Below are 18,405 nucleotides of genomic sequence, written 5' to 3'. Positions count from 1 at the left end.
CTCTCTCTTTAATGAAGGTGGGTTGGTCTTCACAGCTTCAAAGAGAGAGCGAGAGAGAGAGAGAGAGAGAGAGAGAGAGAGAGAGAAGGGGGGGGCAAGTGCGGCATCTTGACGATCAAAGAGAAAATCTGAATTATGGAACCAAGAAGTAAAATATATGTCTTGTAGATGTGTACATAAAACATGCATGATGGGAATGTGTTACTTAACATGTCTGCCCTTTTGTTTTCTTGTGTTTGCATTGGTATTTCTTTTTGTTTTACTAGGTAATGCAACTCTCTCTCTCTCTCTCTCTCTCTCTCTCTCTCGCTCACTCGCTCGCTTGCTCTCTTTAATGAAGTTGGGTTGGTCCTTATAGCTTCAAAGAGAGAGCGAGAGAGACAGAGAGAAGGCGGGGGGGGGGGGGGGGGGGTTCAATGATAAAGTGGTAAAGAAGGACGTGCATGTAGTCTCCTCCTTTCGAGTTTCCTTATTGAAGTACATGTGCCTTTCTAGTGTAAAACTTGAGGAGCTTTGCTTGTTTAAGACATCATACTCATTGATCTTTGGACAATCACAACATAATTAGTGATCCATTTTGAACTTCGTGAATTCAACATGCCATGGCTTGCCACTTCACACTAGTTCATATAAAGAAGAGCTTCCTTAAATGTCATTTTTGCAAAAAGTTTGTATATAAGCCGTTTATCTATACTCCAGGCTAACTTCAAGCAAAATTTTAATCTTCCAAGAGGAATTATTTAAAATAATTCATACATAAGAACCATGTCTTCATAGGGGATACTTTTATAGTCCACCCCCCCCCCCCCCCCCCCCCCCCCCCCAAAAGCCTTAACAATGCATGGGTTGTCCATGCACAATCACAAATCCATTGTTTTAACGGGGTGGTTATTAGACAAACATGTCGGGGTGGTTATTAGACAAACATGTTAAAATATGGTGGCTATAATAATGTTGTCATGAAGAGTTTGGGGAGTTACTCCACACATTACATCTTTGATTTTCAATCAACATCACATTTCTTCTTACTTCTCAAACATTACTTCCAACTCTTGCATTCAACCAATAATGTATTAAACGAGGATAAACATGTAGGAGCTATGAAGTCCTCAATGTTGGCTCTCCATAATAAGACATGGACCCTAATCTAGATGCTCAAAAAGATTCACACAATTTCATTATTAATATAGTTAGGTGATCCGAGTTCTTTATTGGAAGTTTGTAATCAAACACATCTTCTTTAAAGCAGTGTAATAAATTGCACAATTTATCACAAAGAATCAGCATCCCTCTGTCGTAACATTGAAGACAAACTTTGCCTTCCTCCATTGCTAGGTTCGATGTGTGACTCACTTACACCCTTGCCATCGACTAGAAAATGTTCGTCCTCTTGTGGAATCCATTTCAAAGTGTTTTGTCAAATTTTCTTCAATGCATAGCTCTTTTTGCAATGCAGGGGTCTTGTTTGATCCACTTTGGATGCCAAAGTTTTGAATGATAGGTATTATAGATTTGCTAGGATGTCCCCACTTGTGTCTGTTGCCGCTTCATGCTACTGTTGTGGAATCCTTAAAAAGGGACGTATGTTGCCTTAGTATGTCTAGTGAAATTTATGACACATTGATCATGCATCATAGCAAAGCAATCAACAATAAGGCTCTTTCCTATAGGCGGGACCTTTTAGGTCTCCACACAAAGTGGGGGGACCTTTTGGGTCTCGACACAAAGTTATGTGGAGTTTCAAGAAACATCATGCAAGGAAAAATATCACGTTCTCGAAATGTGATTGATTCAGATCAAATCCTAGGAAAAAGGCCTAAGAATTTTTCTCTCTTCCAGTTGCTCTAGCTCTCGTAGTTAATTGTATTATAATATGTAAGCAATGCTTCAAAGCATATCATTCACAATGCCTTGGATGCACCTTGGCATTTTTCAAGATGCGAGGAGCATGGCTTTACGGTGAGCTCAGCATTGCATTTTATTGTGTCCAAATAGTAATATTTGTTCACCTTTTCCCACACTACATATGATTTGGTGTTTGTTTGTGTCAAGTTGCACATGACGCAAGACTTTTACCTTTAAAGTTCCAGTCATGTACGTCTTGCTTTGAATGTTTTTGCTATGCCATCTAGTTTTTGTCGTTGACAAATTACAAAGGATTATGTGACTCCTATTGTCCAAATGATTCAGTGCTCTTTATCATCATTTGAATTGAAGCTTGTGTGGAAGAAAGAAATGGTTGGGTTCTCAGAGAACCCAACCATGTGTGAAAGTTTTGGTTGTATCCGATCTCTTCAATATCTCATCACCACTCAATGTGATTAGATGAGCCATTTCTACATAGAACAATTGAGCAAGGTCGAAGATCTCTTTGTTAGCAGACTATTGGCATTCTTCTTATTGATCCTTGAGTCTCATTGGTCTATATCTTCTCCAAATGCATACCTCTTGAGAAGCAAGAACTGTAGTGTACAGCATGAAGGACCCAAGATACCACGCCTATGAAATGAGATGACCATGTGATCGATATTTTATAATGGAGGCTTTTGAAAAATGTAAGCAATTACATAAATCCACTTCTGAGAGCCAAGGAGAGGGAATTTGCTACGTCAAGCCCAACGGGGGAAGAGGTGTGAACAATACGGATGTTCGTGCAGCTTCAAATAAAGAGAGGTGATGTGTAGAGCTAGCTTGCAAGGAGTCAAGAAATCGAATAGGGTGGGCAAATTGGGGCTGAGAGGTTTGCATATGAATGTCGAAGGAGATTGGGAAGCTTAGGAATGTGGAAGCATGATAGCGAGTGCACAAAATGCATCCAATGGTCAATATTGGTAGATCTAATCGGATGGTAGGAGATTGTCCTATCGTCCTAACTACCAAAATTGAAATCTCTCAGAAGAGATATTGTAGGGTTGCATATTTTTCAATGTGCTCCCTAGGTTAAGGGTTAAGAGATGCCCTGACTGCTTTAGATGGTTAGAAAAGGTGGCTTGAGATCAAGCATTCCCCACATTCGTTAGGATGCAATCTCAAGAAGGTGCACGTGTTGTTTTGTTAGTACATTTTCTTATGAACCAAAGTAGCAATTTAATAGAGAGTTGATGGGAATTGGTTCAATTAATTGGGGGAGGACTTGGGAGGAGGATTAGACATGCATGTGATTTGAGTGGGTGAGGCATAGAATACCTCGATCGAGGTTTATGACCACGATGTGCGTGAGGCACAGAATACCTCGATCAAGGTTTATGACCGCGATGTGCGTGAGTCATAGAATACCTAGATCGAGGTTTATGACCGAGGCATAGAATACCTCGATCGAGGTTTATGACCACGGAGGCATAGAATACCTCGATCGAGGTTTATGAGCGAAGCATAGAATACCTCGATCGAGGTGTATGACCGAAGCATAGAATACCTCGATCGAGGTATTTGGATTAACCACAAAAATTAGTTTTAAAACAAAATCCAACGTAATTTAGTAGCCAATTATTTTCAATCTTAGCACCTTCTCCACCAATAATAATCAAGAGCAATCTAGTGGATGAGTTGAGGCTCTCTATACGACACCACGTTTTGGTTCATTTCACCCATTCTTAGCCATTCTTGCCTCCCCATCACTTTGTCACACCTTCCATCCTACTTTCATTGAGAATGGGTTCTCAAAGTTGTAGAGCTAGTAGACGTGAAAGATGTAGGAACCCCCCCCCCCCAATCTCATTGGTGAGGAGCGCAAGCAGAAGGATCGTGAGCACAAGAGAGCCTCTAGAGCTAGAGCACGTGTTGCCACCACCGATCCACCTCAACCTCTACATCCCCACCCCCCCCCCCACCTCCATTGTCCCCCCCTCCACATCCTCATCTGCTCCCCTACCTCCAGCCTCTGCCCTTCCCCTAGCCACCTACATTTTGCCCTCCACCTCTACCTCTTCCCCCTCCACCCTCCCCCATCCCCCTCCCCCCCTTCCCCTTGGTGCCTCCCTTCCCCCCTCCACCCTACCATCTCCCATTGATCCCCTTGCCCCACCTTGCAGCAGCAGTGTTGCTTCATGACGTGACTTGCCAAAGTCCACTATCCATCGTCGTACTAGCAAGATCGTGCAATCTTTTTTTAGTGACCTCACACTAGCTTCACTGTTTGCTCTTCTCACGTTCCTGATTGATGACCCTGACTTGGTAGAGTGTAGGAGGCTTGCTGGTCTTGGTGCGCATAGAGATAGGGTTGTATGTAGCAAGGTCCTTAGTAGTGTTCGACGTTCCTATGCTTCTATTAAGCATAGGAACTCCAGTGATGCCTTGGCAGCATGTCGTGCTATTGTGGCTGCCATTAGTAGACCTCATATGATAGGCCATGTGCATACTGCTTCACGTCTTCTTCAGATTGCACCACGCACATTGCAAGCAGGCATGATTAGGAGGCAGAGTCTAGAGGATAGTGAGACTGTTGCTCTTTGGGCTTTGAGTGGTCGTGCACCTCGCAGCGATTGGTTGTTGCATGATTCCACTAGGTCCTTCATACAACTGTTTTGGGAGGAGTATTGCAGAGCATCCCCAGTGTTCAAGAACGCATTGCAGAAGAGGGTGTCACACTTTTCATTTCTGAATTTCACCATTAGAAAATAACAATATATTTCTTTTCATTTTTGAATTTCACAATCTAACAGCGGTGGGAGGTAGCAAGCTAAGGGTGTCCACTTCCGGACCACTTTCGGGTGAGTGTGACACCTGCTTGAGTGAAAATACAAAGGTTTTGCTTCGGTGTGAAATACCTCGATCGAGGTATTGTCTCCAATGAAACTCACACACAAGGACAACCGCGCCAAGCCAATACCTCGATCGAGGTCCTAGATTTTCTTTCATCGAACCGAGCCTATACCTCGATTGAGGTCTCGTGGCATGCCACCCATACCTCGACCGAGGTATCATGGCAAGCCAGATATACCTCGATCAAGGTATTGTGTCAAGTCCACATACCTCGATTGAGGTATCGTGGATAGATGACTTCGATCGTGTCAAATACCACGATCAAGGTATGTGCCATCCGACATGGCAGATGCCATACCTCGATCGAGGTACCATGGCAAGTCCAGAAACCTCGATCGAGGTATCGAGGTATGATGGAGCGATGTGCATGCGGCATATCAAATACCTCAATCAAGGTATCGTGGCATTTCTATACCTCGATCGAGGTATGATGGATCGATATGTATGTGGTATGTGAAATACCTCGATCGAGATAGTAAAACCCTAAATTTTTGTATATAAAGAGAGGGACCCCCCTCATTCTTCATACCTCGATTGAGCTCCTCCTCATCGAAATCGACAGATTTGCGAGAGCTCGATGGAATTACGATGGCGACGGACAATGACGGAGATGGACGGAGCAGGAAATTCCAGGTAAGGTTTTTTTAATGTAGCTTTTTTTTTTGCGAAAATTTATTTAAATTTTAGTTTATAAGAATATCTAATTTAATTATAAAATATTTTAAATTTTCAAATGCATTTTAAAGTTTTTTAAATTATTTTTTTAATTACATAATTTTTTATTTACAATGTGAAAATGTATATATTTTGTTTTTTAAAATCATCTTTAAAAAAAAAAGAGATTAAAGTTATTTTCCAAATTAGTGCTATTTTTATTTAAATAAAAAAACGTTTAAATTTTATTTTTAAAAATCATCTTTTAAAAATAAAGAAAATAAGAGTTTAAGGTAGCTTTTATGTTATTTAAGTTAGTGAAGTTTTTATTTAAATGTCAAAAAGTATATATTTTATTTTTTAAAATCATCTATTAAAAAAAAGAGAGATTAAAGTAGTTTTTATGCTATTTTTTGAATTAGTAAATTTTTGAATTAAATATAACGTTTAAATTTTGTTTTTAAAAATCATCTATTTTAAAAAAGAAAATAAGAGTTTAAAGTAGCTTTTATATTATTTTAGTTTATAGGAATATCTAATTTAATTATAAAATATTTCAAATTTTTAAATGCATTTAAAAAATTTTTTAAATTATTTTTTAAATTATGTAATTTATTATTTAAAATGTAAAAATGTATATATCTTGTTTTTTAAAATCATCTATTTAAAAAAAGAGAGATTAAAGTATTTTTAATGTTATTTTTTAAATTAGTGCTATTTTTATTTAAATAAAAAAACGTTTAAATTTTATTTTTAAAAATCATCTTTAAAAATGAAAGAAAATAAGAGTTTAAGGTAGCTTTTATGTTATTTAAGTTAGTGAAGCTTTTATTTAAATGTCAAAAAGTATATATTTTGTTTTTTAAAATCATCTATTAAAAAAAAAAGAGATTAAAGTAGTTTTTATGTTATTTTTTAAATTAGTGAAGTTTTGAATTAAATATAACGTTTAAATTTTGTTTTTAGAAATCATCTATTAAAAAAAAGAAATTATTGCGATGTGCATTTATCTATCTTTATGTGGAATATTATAGATTATATGGTTGGTTAAGAGTTGTTTCATAATTTAGGTAGAGTAAGTAGGCTAAGTTAACAAGCTAGAGCAAAATGATCTAGTTAAGGCCTAGTCAAAAAGTTGTTTAGGGCTAGCTTTTCCCAACTAGCTAGGAGCCAGTCATGTCAACCACTCATTCAACAGATGCTCCAAGTCAAGCAGTATAACCAAGGTTATCTCAATGACCATAACCTATCTCTATCCTATAAATATTATCATTTTCTATATATTGTATACATTTCAAGATGCTATTCTACTTTAGTTTGGCATATGTTTAGGGGTGCAATTTGACTTCCACTTGCAATTATTGAGAGGTGCATTTGTCCACCTTCATGTGGAATATTCTAGGATGCAAGTCTTGCCTTGGGTTATATCTTTCAAGTTAGCATCTATTCCTTGTAGTCCATTTTAGTATATTGTACATAACATTTTCTTTCTATCACTCAGTATCTTTACATCTCTCTTCCAAAAATACACCTCTACTATATACTTTGACATGCTAGTAGAGCCCATGGTAGTCTAGAGCCTCGAAAAATGGAGGGAGTATCTAGAACAAAAGCTATTTGCTATTAATTACAACAAGGGTGGGTAGTATAGACAAGGAGAATGAGCTTGAAAAAACCGACTTTCTAAAGTAAACAACTTGTAAATAATTGTAAATACAAATTGAATTTGCAACATAGCACTGTTGTAGGCATAGCCACACATTTGTCCCACCTACCGTTAGGTGCATAGGATGATGCCAACGACATCCTACCTCATCAAGGAGTACGTGACTAAGTGTAATCAATCAAACAAATATTAGAGGGTAGGTCATGTGGCTAGCAATCCCTCTAGGTGGCACGTGAAACTATAGAAATAGGGAACTAGGGAAGGTTGTAGATCTATGTATGGATATAGTTACATAGACAAATACAAAGACTTATGTGATTCCATGAAACCTTGTCTTGAGCTTTTGCAAAAATTCAATCAAAATGGGCTAGCTAAAAGTTTTCATTACGTAAATAGATTATTAAGTCATATTGAATAGAATATTATTTTCATTACCCAAATAGAATATTAATTTCCATGTGTTTTTTTTGTGGACCACTATTCATATGCAGATAGCGATTTTGAGAGCTGAGATGAGGGCACTGCAGGATGCTAGGGCATCCCCTCACTTGGTTGCGAGTCTAGATTTAGTCATTGATGCTCTAGCTCGATTAGACATAGTTGAGGACGTTTTGGATACCTTTCAGGCATAGGCTGAGGCAGAGATCACTGGTCATGGCTTGGATTGGAGAGCCATTCAAGAGTTGTTTGAGCATGAGTCACCTCACAGGTAGGCCTTAGAGGATTTGTTTTGGGATGGTCACACTGAGGCAATGTGACCACAATCAGGGCTGCCCTTTCATAATGGTGGTCGATTGCCTCACAACCGTCAGATAGCCAAGTCATTTGTCATGCAGCTATATGCTGAGTTTGTGCTTGGTCATCGGGTAGACTACCTTAGTACCCTTCTAGGATCAGGAGCGGAACATGGTAGGATGGGGCATTAGGAGCATCAGACTGCAGGTGTTCGTCGGCATCGACGCGAGGCACCAGAGCTGCACACTATCCCTGCACCAGCATTGCGAGCTATTGGAGGATGGATTAGGGGGGATGTTCATCTAGTGGCATCATCCTTGCACGACATGGTCTCTGCCCTATCGAGATCACTTTCGATTCCACCTCCCACATCTATGGAGCCTCCCATATCTACACCACCTGAGCATGAGTTGGAGACTCGAGACGCACGGATTGCAGAGTTGGAGGCATTGTTGTCCGAGTCTAGGAACGAGGTTAGTTCATCTGATTATTGTAGTTTATTTTTTTGTTGCATGTTTTGAACTTAAGTTTTTTGGTTAATTCTCATCATGTACATGACATGTTTGCATTGCACGCACATCTATTGCGATAGGATATGGAGTCTCGTGTACAACTATTGGAGGAAGATTTGGAGGAGCAGAGGATTCGGACACACATAGCATACCATCGAGCGGAGCACTATATTTTGCAGTTGAGACATATTAGTTATGATCCATCTCGCCATAGGATCGACCCCAGCGTGGCCCTGTACCCCGCTCCTCCTATAGATGTGCCGACTAGGACACCCATATATGCACCAGTCATAGCCAGGCTTCCTACCACCACTTGCGTCCTTTGCCACGAGGATTTTGACACTGTAGGGTGGTTTGGACTAGGGTACGGCCACATCGCACATCTCCATTGCATGACCCGCCACATGGTGGCACGATCAGTGTGCCCTGTATACTTTGCTGACATTGATGTGGCCACATACAGAGGACTAGGCATGGATGATATGTATCCTAGTCATCGTTAAGCCATTCATCCATTTGCCCGCGTGGTCTTGACAGAGCACTACAAGGAGGAGGCACATAGAGCTTTGCTGCATTAGGAGGGTGCTGATATGTCAGTGGTTGCAGCGTGTGTTCCGCGATGCTTCTCATATGGTGATTTCATGCCAGGTGACGAGGCACGAGTAGAGGAGGCACGCTGTATTGAGCGAGAGGCACAGTTTTAGATATCATTACAGTAGTGGGTGGAGCAGCAGGCGGGGCCGAGACCAGCATCTTCTACATGTAGAGATGATTACTCACATTGGATTTGAGGCATGAATATTCACAGATGCATGACTTTGGGAGCTAAGACGCGCATACATAGAGGAGGTGAGGGAGGCAAAGATGACAGCGGTGGATCGTACAGTATGCCCTCCTCTTCATCAGGATAAGGCTGGCCCATCTCATGCAGGAGATGAGGCTTGCCCATCTGATCCAGCTTTGCCAGAGGGCACTCAGCAGACGGTTGGGCAGTGGGTCATATAGGAGCCACATCAGAGAATGACTAGAGGATCATATGTGGAGTTATTAGATTCTGATTCAGGATGATTGTTTAGGCTTCACACATATCTTGTTTAGGGATGCACTTCTGCACGATGATGATGATGATGTACACATTCATTTTGGTACTTTCATGATATTGTTCTTACTTTTATGATGTATGAGCATTTTGGTACTTTCATGATGTTCCTCTTACTTTGTTTATCTTAGTTTATACTTTGTTCAAATCTAACATAAACATTTAAAATTAGGAGTATGATTTTGAATTTCAGATATCTCAATTCACACATCTAATACATAAGGTATTTTAAAATTAATACCGTGTGAAGTAATTATAAATATTAAGCATTGAAAAAGTGTGCAAGTATAAGGTCTCTCTCTCTCTCTCTCTCTCTCTCTCTCTCTCTCTCGTGCTATGAACTTTATCAGTTTGAATATCATATTGAATTTCGTATATATCAATGCTTGTAATTATTACACTAAACCTAAGAGCCGTGCGAAGTTTCATCCCCATGTGCATATTTAAAATTAGGAGTATGATTTTGAATTTCAGATATCTCAATTCACACATCTAATACATAAGGTATTTTAAAAATAATACCATGTGAAGTAATTGTAAACATTAAGCATTGAAAAGGTGTTTCAGATACCTTCCACGTGGCACATACCACATCAGTTGGAGACCAAATCTTGCATGGATGTAGGTCTAGGGTAGCCTAAGAGCTGTGCAGAGTTTCATCCCCAACAGATAAGTCCACATGCGTATTTGGTTAGTACGTGCGCCATTTTTCATGCGTAGTCACTAGTAGGGATTGTAAAAATGTATGCATTATACCTTCCACGTGGCACATGCCAAATCAGTTGGAGACCAAATCTTGCATGGATGTAGGCCTAGGGTAGCCTAAGAGCTGTGCGAAGTTTCATCTGCAATAGATGAGTCCACATGCGTATTTGGTTAGTACGTGCATGAATTTTTCGTGTGTAGTCACTAGTAGGGATTGTAAAAATGTATGCATTATACCTTCCACATGGCACATACCAAATCAGTTGAAGACCAGATCTTGCATGGATGTAGGTCTAGGGTAGCCTAAGAGCCGTGCAAAGTTTCATCCCCAATGGATAAGTCCACGTGCATATTTGGTTAGTACGTGCACCATTTTTCATGCATAGTCACTAGTAGGGATTGTAAAAATGTACGCATTATACCTTCCATGTGGCACATACCAAATCAGTTGGAGACCAAATCTTGTGTGGATGTAGGTATAGGGTAGTCTAAGAGCCGTGCGTAGTTTCATCCCCAACAAATGAGTCCACGTGCATATTTGGTTAATACATGCGCGAATTTTTCATGCATAGTCACTAGTAGGGATTGTAAAAATGTACGCATTATACCTTCCACGTGGCACATACCAAATCAGTTGGAGACCAAATCTTGTATGGATGTGGGTCTAGGATAGCCTAAGAGTCGTGTGAAGCTTTATCCCCAACAGATAAGTCCACGTGCGTATTTCGTTAATACGTGCGCCATTTTTCATGCATAGTCACTAGTAGGGATTGTAAAAATGTACGCATTATACCTTCCACATGGCACATAGCAAATCAGTTGGAGACCAAATCTTGCATGGATGTAGGTCTAGGGTAGCCTAAGAGCCGTGCGAAGTTTCATCCCCAACAAATGAGTCCACGTGCATATTTGGTTAGTACGTGCGCGAATTTTTCATGCGTAGTCACTAGTAGGGATTGTAAAAATGTACGCATTATACCTTCCACGTGGCACATACCAAATCAGTTGGATACCAAATCTTGCGTGGATGTAGGTCTAGGGTAGCCTAAGAGCCGTGCGAAGTTTCATCACCAACATATAAGTCCACGTGCATATTTCGTTAGTACGTTCGCGAATTTTTCATGTGTAGTCACTAGTAGGGATTGTAAAAATGTATGCATTATACCTTCCACGTGGCACATACTAAATAAGTTGGAGACCAAATCTTGTGTGGATGTAGGTCTAGGGTAGCCTAAGAGCTGTGCAAAGTTTCATCTCCATAGATAAGTCCACATGCGTATTTGGTTAGTACGTGCGCCATTTTTCATGGGTAGTCACTAGTAGGGATTGTAAAAATGTACGCATTATATCTTCCACGTGGCACATACCAAATCAGTTGGAGACCAAATCTTGCGTGGATGTAGGTCTAGGATAGCCTAAGAGCCGTGCGAAGTTTCATCCCTAACAGATAAGTCCACATGCATATTTGGTTAGTGCGTGCGCCATTTTTCATGCCTAGTCACTAGTAGGGATTGTAAAAATGTACGCATTATGCCTTCCATCTGGCACATACCAAATCAATTGGAGACCAAATCTTGCATGGATGTAGGTCTAGGGTAGCCTAAGAGCCATGCGAAGTTTCATCCCCAACAGATAAGTCCACGTGCATATTTGGTTAGTACGTGAGCCATTTTTCATACGTAGTCACTAGTAGGGATTGTAAAAATGTACGCATTATACCTTCCATGTGGCACATACCAAATCAGTTGGAGACCAAATATTGCATGGATCTAGGTCTAGGGTAGCCTAAGAGCCGTGCAAAGTTTCATCCCCAATAGATAAGTCCACATGTGTATTTCGTTAGTACGTGCACAAATTTTCTTAGTCACATTTTTAAAATGTCCTAAAGCACAAAACACAATTACAACATTACTACTAATAAATAATTTTTTGTTTTACAAAAACAACAAATCCCTTTGAGAAGACAACGGACATCATGTGTAAAATAGAATCTAATACAGTGATGTGTATGAATGTGTATAAAACCATCCTAGTGAAATACAAAATATGAGTCCATGAAAATTACAATGGTACGGTCACATAGTGAGTCTATAGATACATATCGAATACAAAAATATGTAATCAACTAGTGATACCCAAAAAAAATCTATCTGATCAACTGATGATCCCAAAACTATGATATGTAATGTGCTACTCCTCAGGATTGGCTCTCATGCCAATGGTTGCAAGTATGCTCTCGTGATCCTCCACTGCAAGGTGCCATCGTGGAGTGGACTTTCAGGACATGCCTTGCCAATTTTCCACATGACACTATTGTATCTGTCATAGATTTTGCAAAAAATTATTCATTTCAAGAACAAGATGAGATACAAAGTGCTCATTGGTACAACAAGCAGATAACAATTCTTGTGCATATCACATATAGTCATTTGCTTGACTCTTCCATGCCTGATGTTAATCTACTTGTTGCTGACTCATAGGAGTCCAGGTCAGTGCAATGCATGTACCATTTCTACATTTCAGATGATAAGGAACATGACACCTTATTTGTGCAGCATGCTTTTCTACTGCATTGGGAATGGCTGAAAAAGGAAAATCCCCATGCAGAAAATATAAAACAACATTGGGTGTGGTCAGATGGTGCTGCCTCTCAATTTAAAATCAGCTAATGGATTCTACTTTGTCTCAAGGTTCGAATCCTTGACCGATCTAGACATGATGTGGAATTTCTTTATGTCTAGCCATGGCAAGGGTGAACATGATGGATGTGGTGCTGTTATTAAGTAAGCTCTATTTAAACCCAAATTAGCATGCCCTCAGGAAAAATTCAATGATGCCCATGATGCTGTAACATGGCTTACAGCCAACCTCTCCACAGGGGTGCATTCAACATACAGTAAACAAAGCCTTAAGAATATTACAGTATGTAGAGTGTTCCATGAAGTGAAAGTGGATGAAGTGCAAAGGAGAAGCCGGCACGATTGCAAGAAAATTAAAGGAGTTCATGGTCTGCATAGCATATGGGGCTTTTCAAACAATCAACTAATTAAAATAAGAAAACTTTATTGTTTTTGCAGTGTGTGCATCATAGGGGATCATGACGATTGTGAAAACATTGCAACTATGAAGACATGGGAACAAGTTCAAGTTTTCCCTCTACGTTTAGATGGAGTGACAAACAATGGAGAGACAAAGGACTCACCACAATTTGGGGAGAGTTTTGATGACCTCACTGATTGTCTAGAAGAGGGGGATAACTTTGTAGTTGTCATAGCATCTGGGGAGAACGAGAAACATGACCAATACTTTCTATTATTGTAGTGCACAAAACCTGAGCACAAGGTTGAGGAAACATTTAAGGATAATTGGGGAACAGCCTATGAGAAGTGGGATGTAATAGTCGAAGCTTTTTGGTACAAAAAAACATCCAAGAGAGGCTGCAATTACAAACTTCTACATAAGAGTCCACAGTAAGAGCTATTAAGTTCCAGATGCAACCTGTCCCACAACGAAAGAAGGGCAAGAGCATCTTCAAATTGGATTTAGACATGCATGAGCACATCTTGGGGTGTCTTGGAGTGGTGGACGAGGACGACTGATATAGTACTAAGAAAATGTATGTAGTCTCATTGCAAGGAAACAATATGTCCACTTGTCCTAGAAAATGGAATTTGTATTTGAGACTATGCTTCTTTTTAGTATATCCCAAACAACCACCGTGCTGGTTTTATTAAATTATTTTTATAATTCCCAAATGGTAAATCTTAGGCTTGTTTTTAGTATATCCCAACAACCACCGTGTTGGTTTCCCATAACGAATCCACACATCCTACAAATCCATTCATCTTGTAATATCCTAATGCAACAACCACCACGTTGGCGATAACTTATCTTAAACTACTGTGCTATCCTTATACTACTATCCTAAAATTTGTTGGACAGTGCTATACTAAAACGATCCCCTTTAGCATGTTTATTGTTTCGTTAATCGTCAGATTTCATCCCATGCTTGTTTTTAGTATATCCCAACAACCACCGCACTCATTTCCCATAACGAATCCACACATCCTACAAATCCATTCATCTTGTAATTATAGAAGCAAACCATCATGCTGGTGGCTGTTAATATCCTAGTGCAACCAACTACCACACTGGCGATAACTTATCTTGCACTACTACTGTGCTATCCCTACACTACTACCATGCTATCCTAAAATTTGTGGGACAATGCTATACTAAAACAGTGCCCTTTAGACTATTTATCGTTTCGTTAACAATCAGATTTCATCCCATGCTTGTTTTTAGTATATCCCAACAACCACCGTGCTAGTTTCCCAGAACGAATCCACACATCCTACAAATCCATTCATCTTGTAATAATAGAAGCAAACCACCACATTGGTGGCTATTGATATCCTAGTGCAACCAACCACCACACTAGCGATAACTTATCCTGCTTTACTACCATGCTATCCCTACACTACTGCCATGCTATCCTAAAATTTATTGCATAGCACTATACTAAAACAGTGGCCTTTAGACTAGTTATCGTTAACCGTCGTCAGATTTCAACCAATTGGGCTACTTAAAATATTTAAGTACTAACATGGAAGCAAGTCGATATAAAACTAGGTATTACGGGCACCATGACAAAGTCCACAAGTCCAAGAAATGTATGTAAGATTTTTATTTTTTCAAAATACAACAACATTTTGCGGCTCAAGGAAATTCTAAACTCCCAAGTATCTTATCAGCCTCTCTATAGCAAGCATCTCCCAGCTCTTTAGGCCAATCTGATGCACAATGGTAGACCTCTTCACACACTCGAATTACACACTACTTGCTTGACTCTTCCGACTTGTATGCCCATAGTAACTCCTCCTTTTGTTGGGGGTCCTCTTGCTCCTGGTCTTTGCGCTCTATACATCTTTGGCCTCTATCATGTCCTGCCAAAAGAAACCTACATCATTAGCTTGACAAGCACCTTAAAGGAGCAAGAAAAACAATAGCGAGGGAAATTAATATTCAGTGCCTCTTCCAACTCCAGGTAATACACCCACCACCAAAGCATGTCCTCCCTTGCAGCTATTTTTCTCCTTCTCTAGGTTTGTTTCTGCGAGAATGCCATCCAACATCATTTTTAGATAGAACAAAATCATTCCAAGGTTATTTGGGTATGCCATATATTTACTATAGGTGGATCGGCAGTAGGTGGATCGGTGTATAGAGTTTGGATCGGTGTACAGAGCTTTGGCACTTAATTTCATAATGGGCTCTTAGTTGTGTCTGCACTGCACTTAAATAGGGGAGAGTTCATTGAGCCCGACCTTCTCAATCTTCAGTATCATGTTAATTTGGTAATCAAAATCTTTGAGTTCATTGAGCCCCACCTTCTCACTCATGGAAAGTAGAGCATTCTCAATTCTCCATTCACTAAAAGTAGAGTATTCACTTCCAAGTATTGATTCCCAATGTTAATTGTCTAATCAAAATCTTTTGTCTCACATTAGTTGTCTAATCAAAATCTTTCGTCTCACATTAGTTGACTAATCTTTCAGTCTCACATTAGTGATCTAATTGAAATCTTTCGTCTCATATTACTTGTCAAACCAAAATCTTTCATCTCATTATTATCACCACACTAGCTTGGATCAAAGGACATTATCTAGTCACATATATGAGAAAACATTGCCCAAGTAAACTCTAGAGAAGATTAACAATTCAATAGATTAATCACACACATATTACATAGATTACATCTTAAAGACTCCTTTCCTTCAAATTACATCTCAAGGACTCCTTGTTGATCTCCTTGATTGCAGGCCTGGGCCTCCTTGCTCCTTTCCAAAATGGGGCTGGTTCCTTCCTATAGGGGCCTGGCACCTCCCTTCATGCCACTTCCTCTTTCCTTGATTTGAGCTTCCTGGTTGTAGGCTCGACCCTTCTTGCTCCTTTCCTGAAGGGAGCTTGCTCCTCCCTTTAGGCTCCTTTTCCTCGTAGCCAGGCTCGGGCGGTCTTGGTCTTCTTCAATTTGAGCTCCTTGTCTTTTGTATCTTTTGCCCAAATGGCAAATTGAGCTACAGTATCTACTTTCTTGTCATAGATAGCTATAGCAGGCAGGCACATTTGATCTCTCCATGACTTGGGCAATGGCAAATGGCATTCTCTACATAGAGATTTTGTATGCACAAACACCCCAAAGGACAAAACGTGCAGGGTGGTAGCACGCAAGCCATCAAATACAATAGTCATCTATGAAGGGGGTATGGCAGACCATGCATTTCTGACCCTATTGCATAGCAAGATAGGCATCCGATTTAACTATTGCGGCTGTCAATACCATAGTCTTGCTCTGTACATGATGAAGTTGCTTCCCTCCCTTGACCTAACGCTGCAGATTTTCTCCTTCATCTCCTCCACTTTTTGCTCACTCTGTGCAATAGCTTCATCTGAATCCCTCAGCATCTATGAAAGCTTCTTAAATTGCTCAAAAATATCTTCATGGGCTATTTCCAAGACTTTCACTCTAGTTTGGAAATCTCTCAAAACAACGGACTGCTTTTCATAACTGTCAAAAGCCATGGCAAGCTCGTGCATGACCCTATCGTAATCTTCTTGTAGGGTCTTGTAGCTTACTCTTTGGACTTCCAATAGTGTTTCAAAAAGCCAACCCTCACCATGGCTGCTGCAAATTGCTCCACCATGGTTGCTGCAACTTGCTCCACCATGGCTGCTCTCTACATCCTTCCTGGCCTGGAGAGCTTCCTCATAAAATAGACAAAAATGTTACGAAAGCATTCCATGATATAATCACAAAATGTGAGCATGAAGTAGTGATGCCATTGAATACATCAAAAAATTGGGCACAGCCTTCTTGAATATATAGTAAATGTAAACACACAACCTCTGTTTACCATGATACTTTCATTACCATTATACCATGCGTAAAAAATAACGAAGTTCGTAAACACATTCTTCACAACAGCGACTAACAAGGCTAAAACCTTAGAAAATCCTACAGGCATTGCTAGAGGATTCACCGGATGTAATGTGTTTGTCCATGATAGTGGCTACAGATTCTTCACATATTTGACCGTTATTTGAGAAGGCCTAACCAAATGGAATTTGCATCCGAGCGCAATAGTACAGACATACAAACGCTAGAAAACAACCGCAAACAATTATCCACCACATGAGACCCAAAAATTAATAACAGAGCACATCTGTTTAAGGCTTTAAGTTCTCCATGTAGCCATGTAAGATCCTGGTTTTTCCCGGATGATACGAACTTCCTTGGTTGGTATGGGGCGTCTGTCGTTCAGCTTCCAAGCAAGTTGCGTATTGCTGAGTTTACGAGCAGGAATTCGGGAAAAAAGGACTGTTCGCAGTCAAAACTCGATAGACGCTGAGATCTTGGATTGGGGAGGCGGCTGCAGCCCAGTGCGTTCACGCATGCTTTGAGTCCCAAGTTGAGGGAATGCTGCAGATTATATGGCTCATTATTTGCTCGAAAGACTCCGTATCGCAGCATAGCCTCAAAGCACCGGTCTGGGAGTACCCAAACTCTTGGGCTGCTTCTTGAAGGACCTTCGAAAACAACGGATTGTTCAGGTCGGAGGCTTTTATCACGTAGCATTCGCGTTCTGCCCCAACAAGAATGGGCATCGATCCTTTAGGCACCTTTGCGGCCGGATGTCGAAGCAACTGAAGCTTCCGGCAATTGTGTGCTTGAGCGGAATTATTCACTTTGCAGTAATCATGATGATCAAGTGACGAAGCTGATCCGGCAATTCTACGAAGCTTTTTGGATAATTTGGCCATTGGTAGCAGGTACTGGGGGAGGATGGATTTGCAATGTAACAGAGGATCGAGCCTGGAGGTCCGAGGCAGTCGCAACCCACAGCATCCGGGATGGACAGGTTGCAACTGGCGAGGTAGTAACGCGCTATTTCCTTTGATTGTGAATGAAAGGGTCTTGTATTCTTGAGTGTTGACGACAGCACGGTCGAAGACCAGCGGTCGCAGGCCAAGACCAGCGATTTGTTGATTTCTTCATCCTTTCGACGGACGAATTCGAGTGAGCGTACCACGTAGCCGCAACGTTTCTAGATTCTATAAAGCTTATGACCGGGTGGAATGGGGCTACATCCTGGCAGTCATGCAGACAATGGGATTTGGAGACAAGTTTCTCGCGCTAGTAAAGGCACTTCTAGCCAATGCTTCAGCCTCCATCTGCATCAACGGAACTGAGGTACGATCGTTTGAGCTCAGGA

General features: G+C 40.4%; 1 protein-coding gene across 1 annotated transcript; it reads right to left on the bottom strand.

Moving 5' to 3' along the window:
• Positions 1-17,578: 17,578 nt before the first annotated feature.
• Positions 17,579-17,953, bottom strand: LOC147892884 (auxin-responsive protein SAUR71-like). Its single transcript, XM_087386806.1, has one exon. It carries the CDS (start codon positions 17,951-17,953, stop codon positions 17,579-17,581), a length of 375 nt encoding a protein of 124 aa, XP_087242932.1.
• Between the last annotated feature and the right edge of the window lie 452 nt (positions 17,954-18,405).

This window comes from Dipteris shenzhenensis, chromosome 16, assembly GCF_047967505.1.
Source record: "Dipteris shenzhenensis isolate YYH24624 ecotype China chromosome 16, Dip_SZ_1.0, whole genome shotgun sequence".
NCBI classification, from domain to species: domain Eukaryota; kingdom Viridiplantae; phylum Streptophyta; class Polypodiopsida; order Gleicheniales; family Dipteridaceae; genus Dipteris; species Dipteris shenzhenensis.
This window is presented reverse-complemented; position numbering and strand designations above follow the sequence as displayed.

What these genes read in the sequence shown, in the direction of transcription:
- LOC147892884 (XM_087386806.1), bottom strand. Translation starts at nt 17,953, where the DNA reads ATGGCCAAATTATCCAAAAAGCTTCGTAGAATTGCCGGATCAGCTTCG.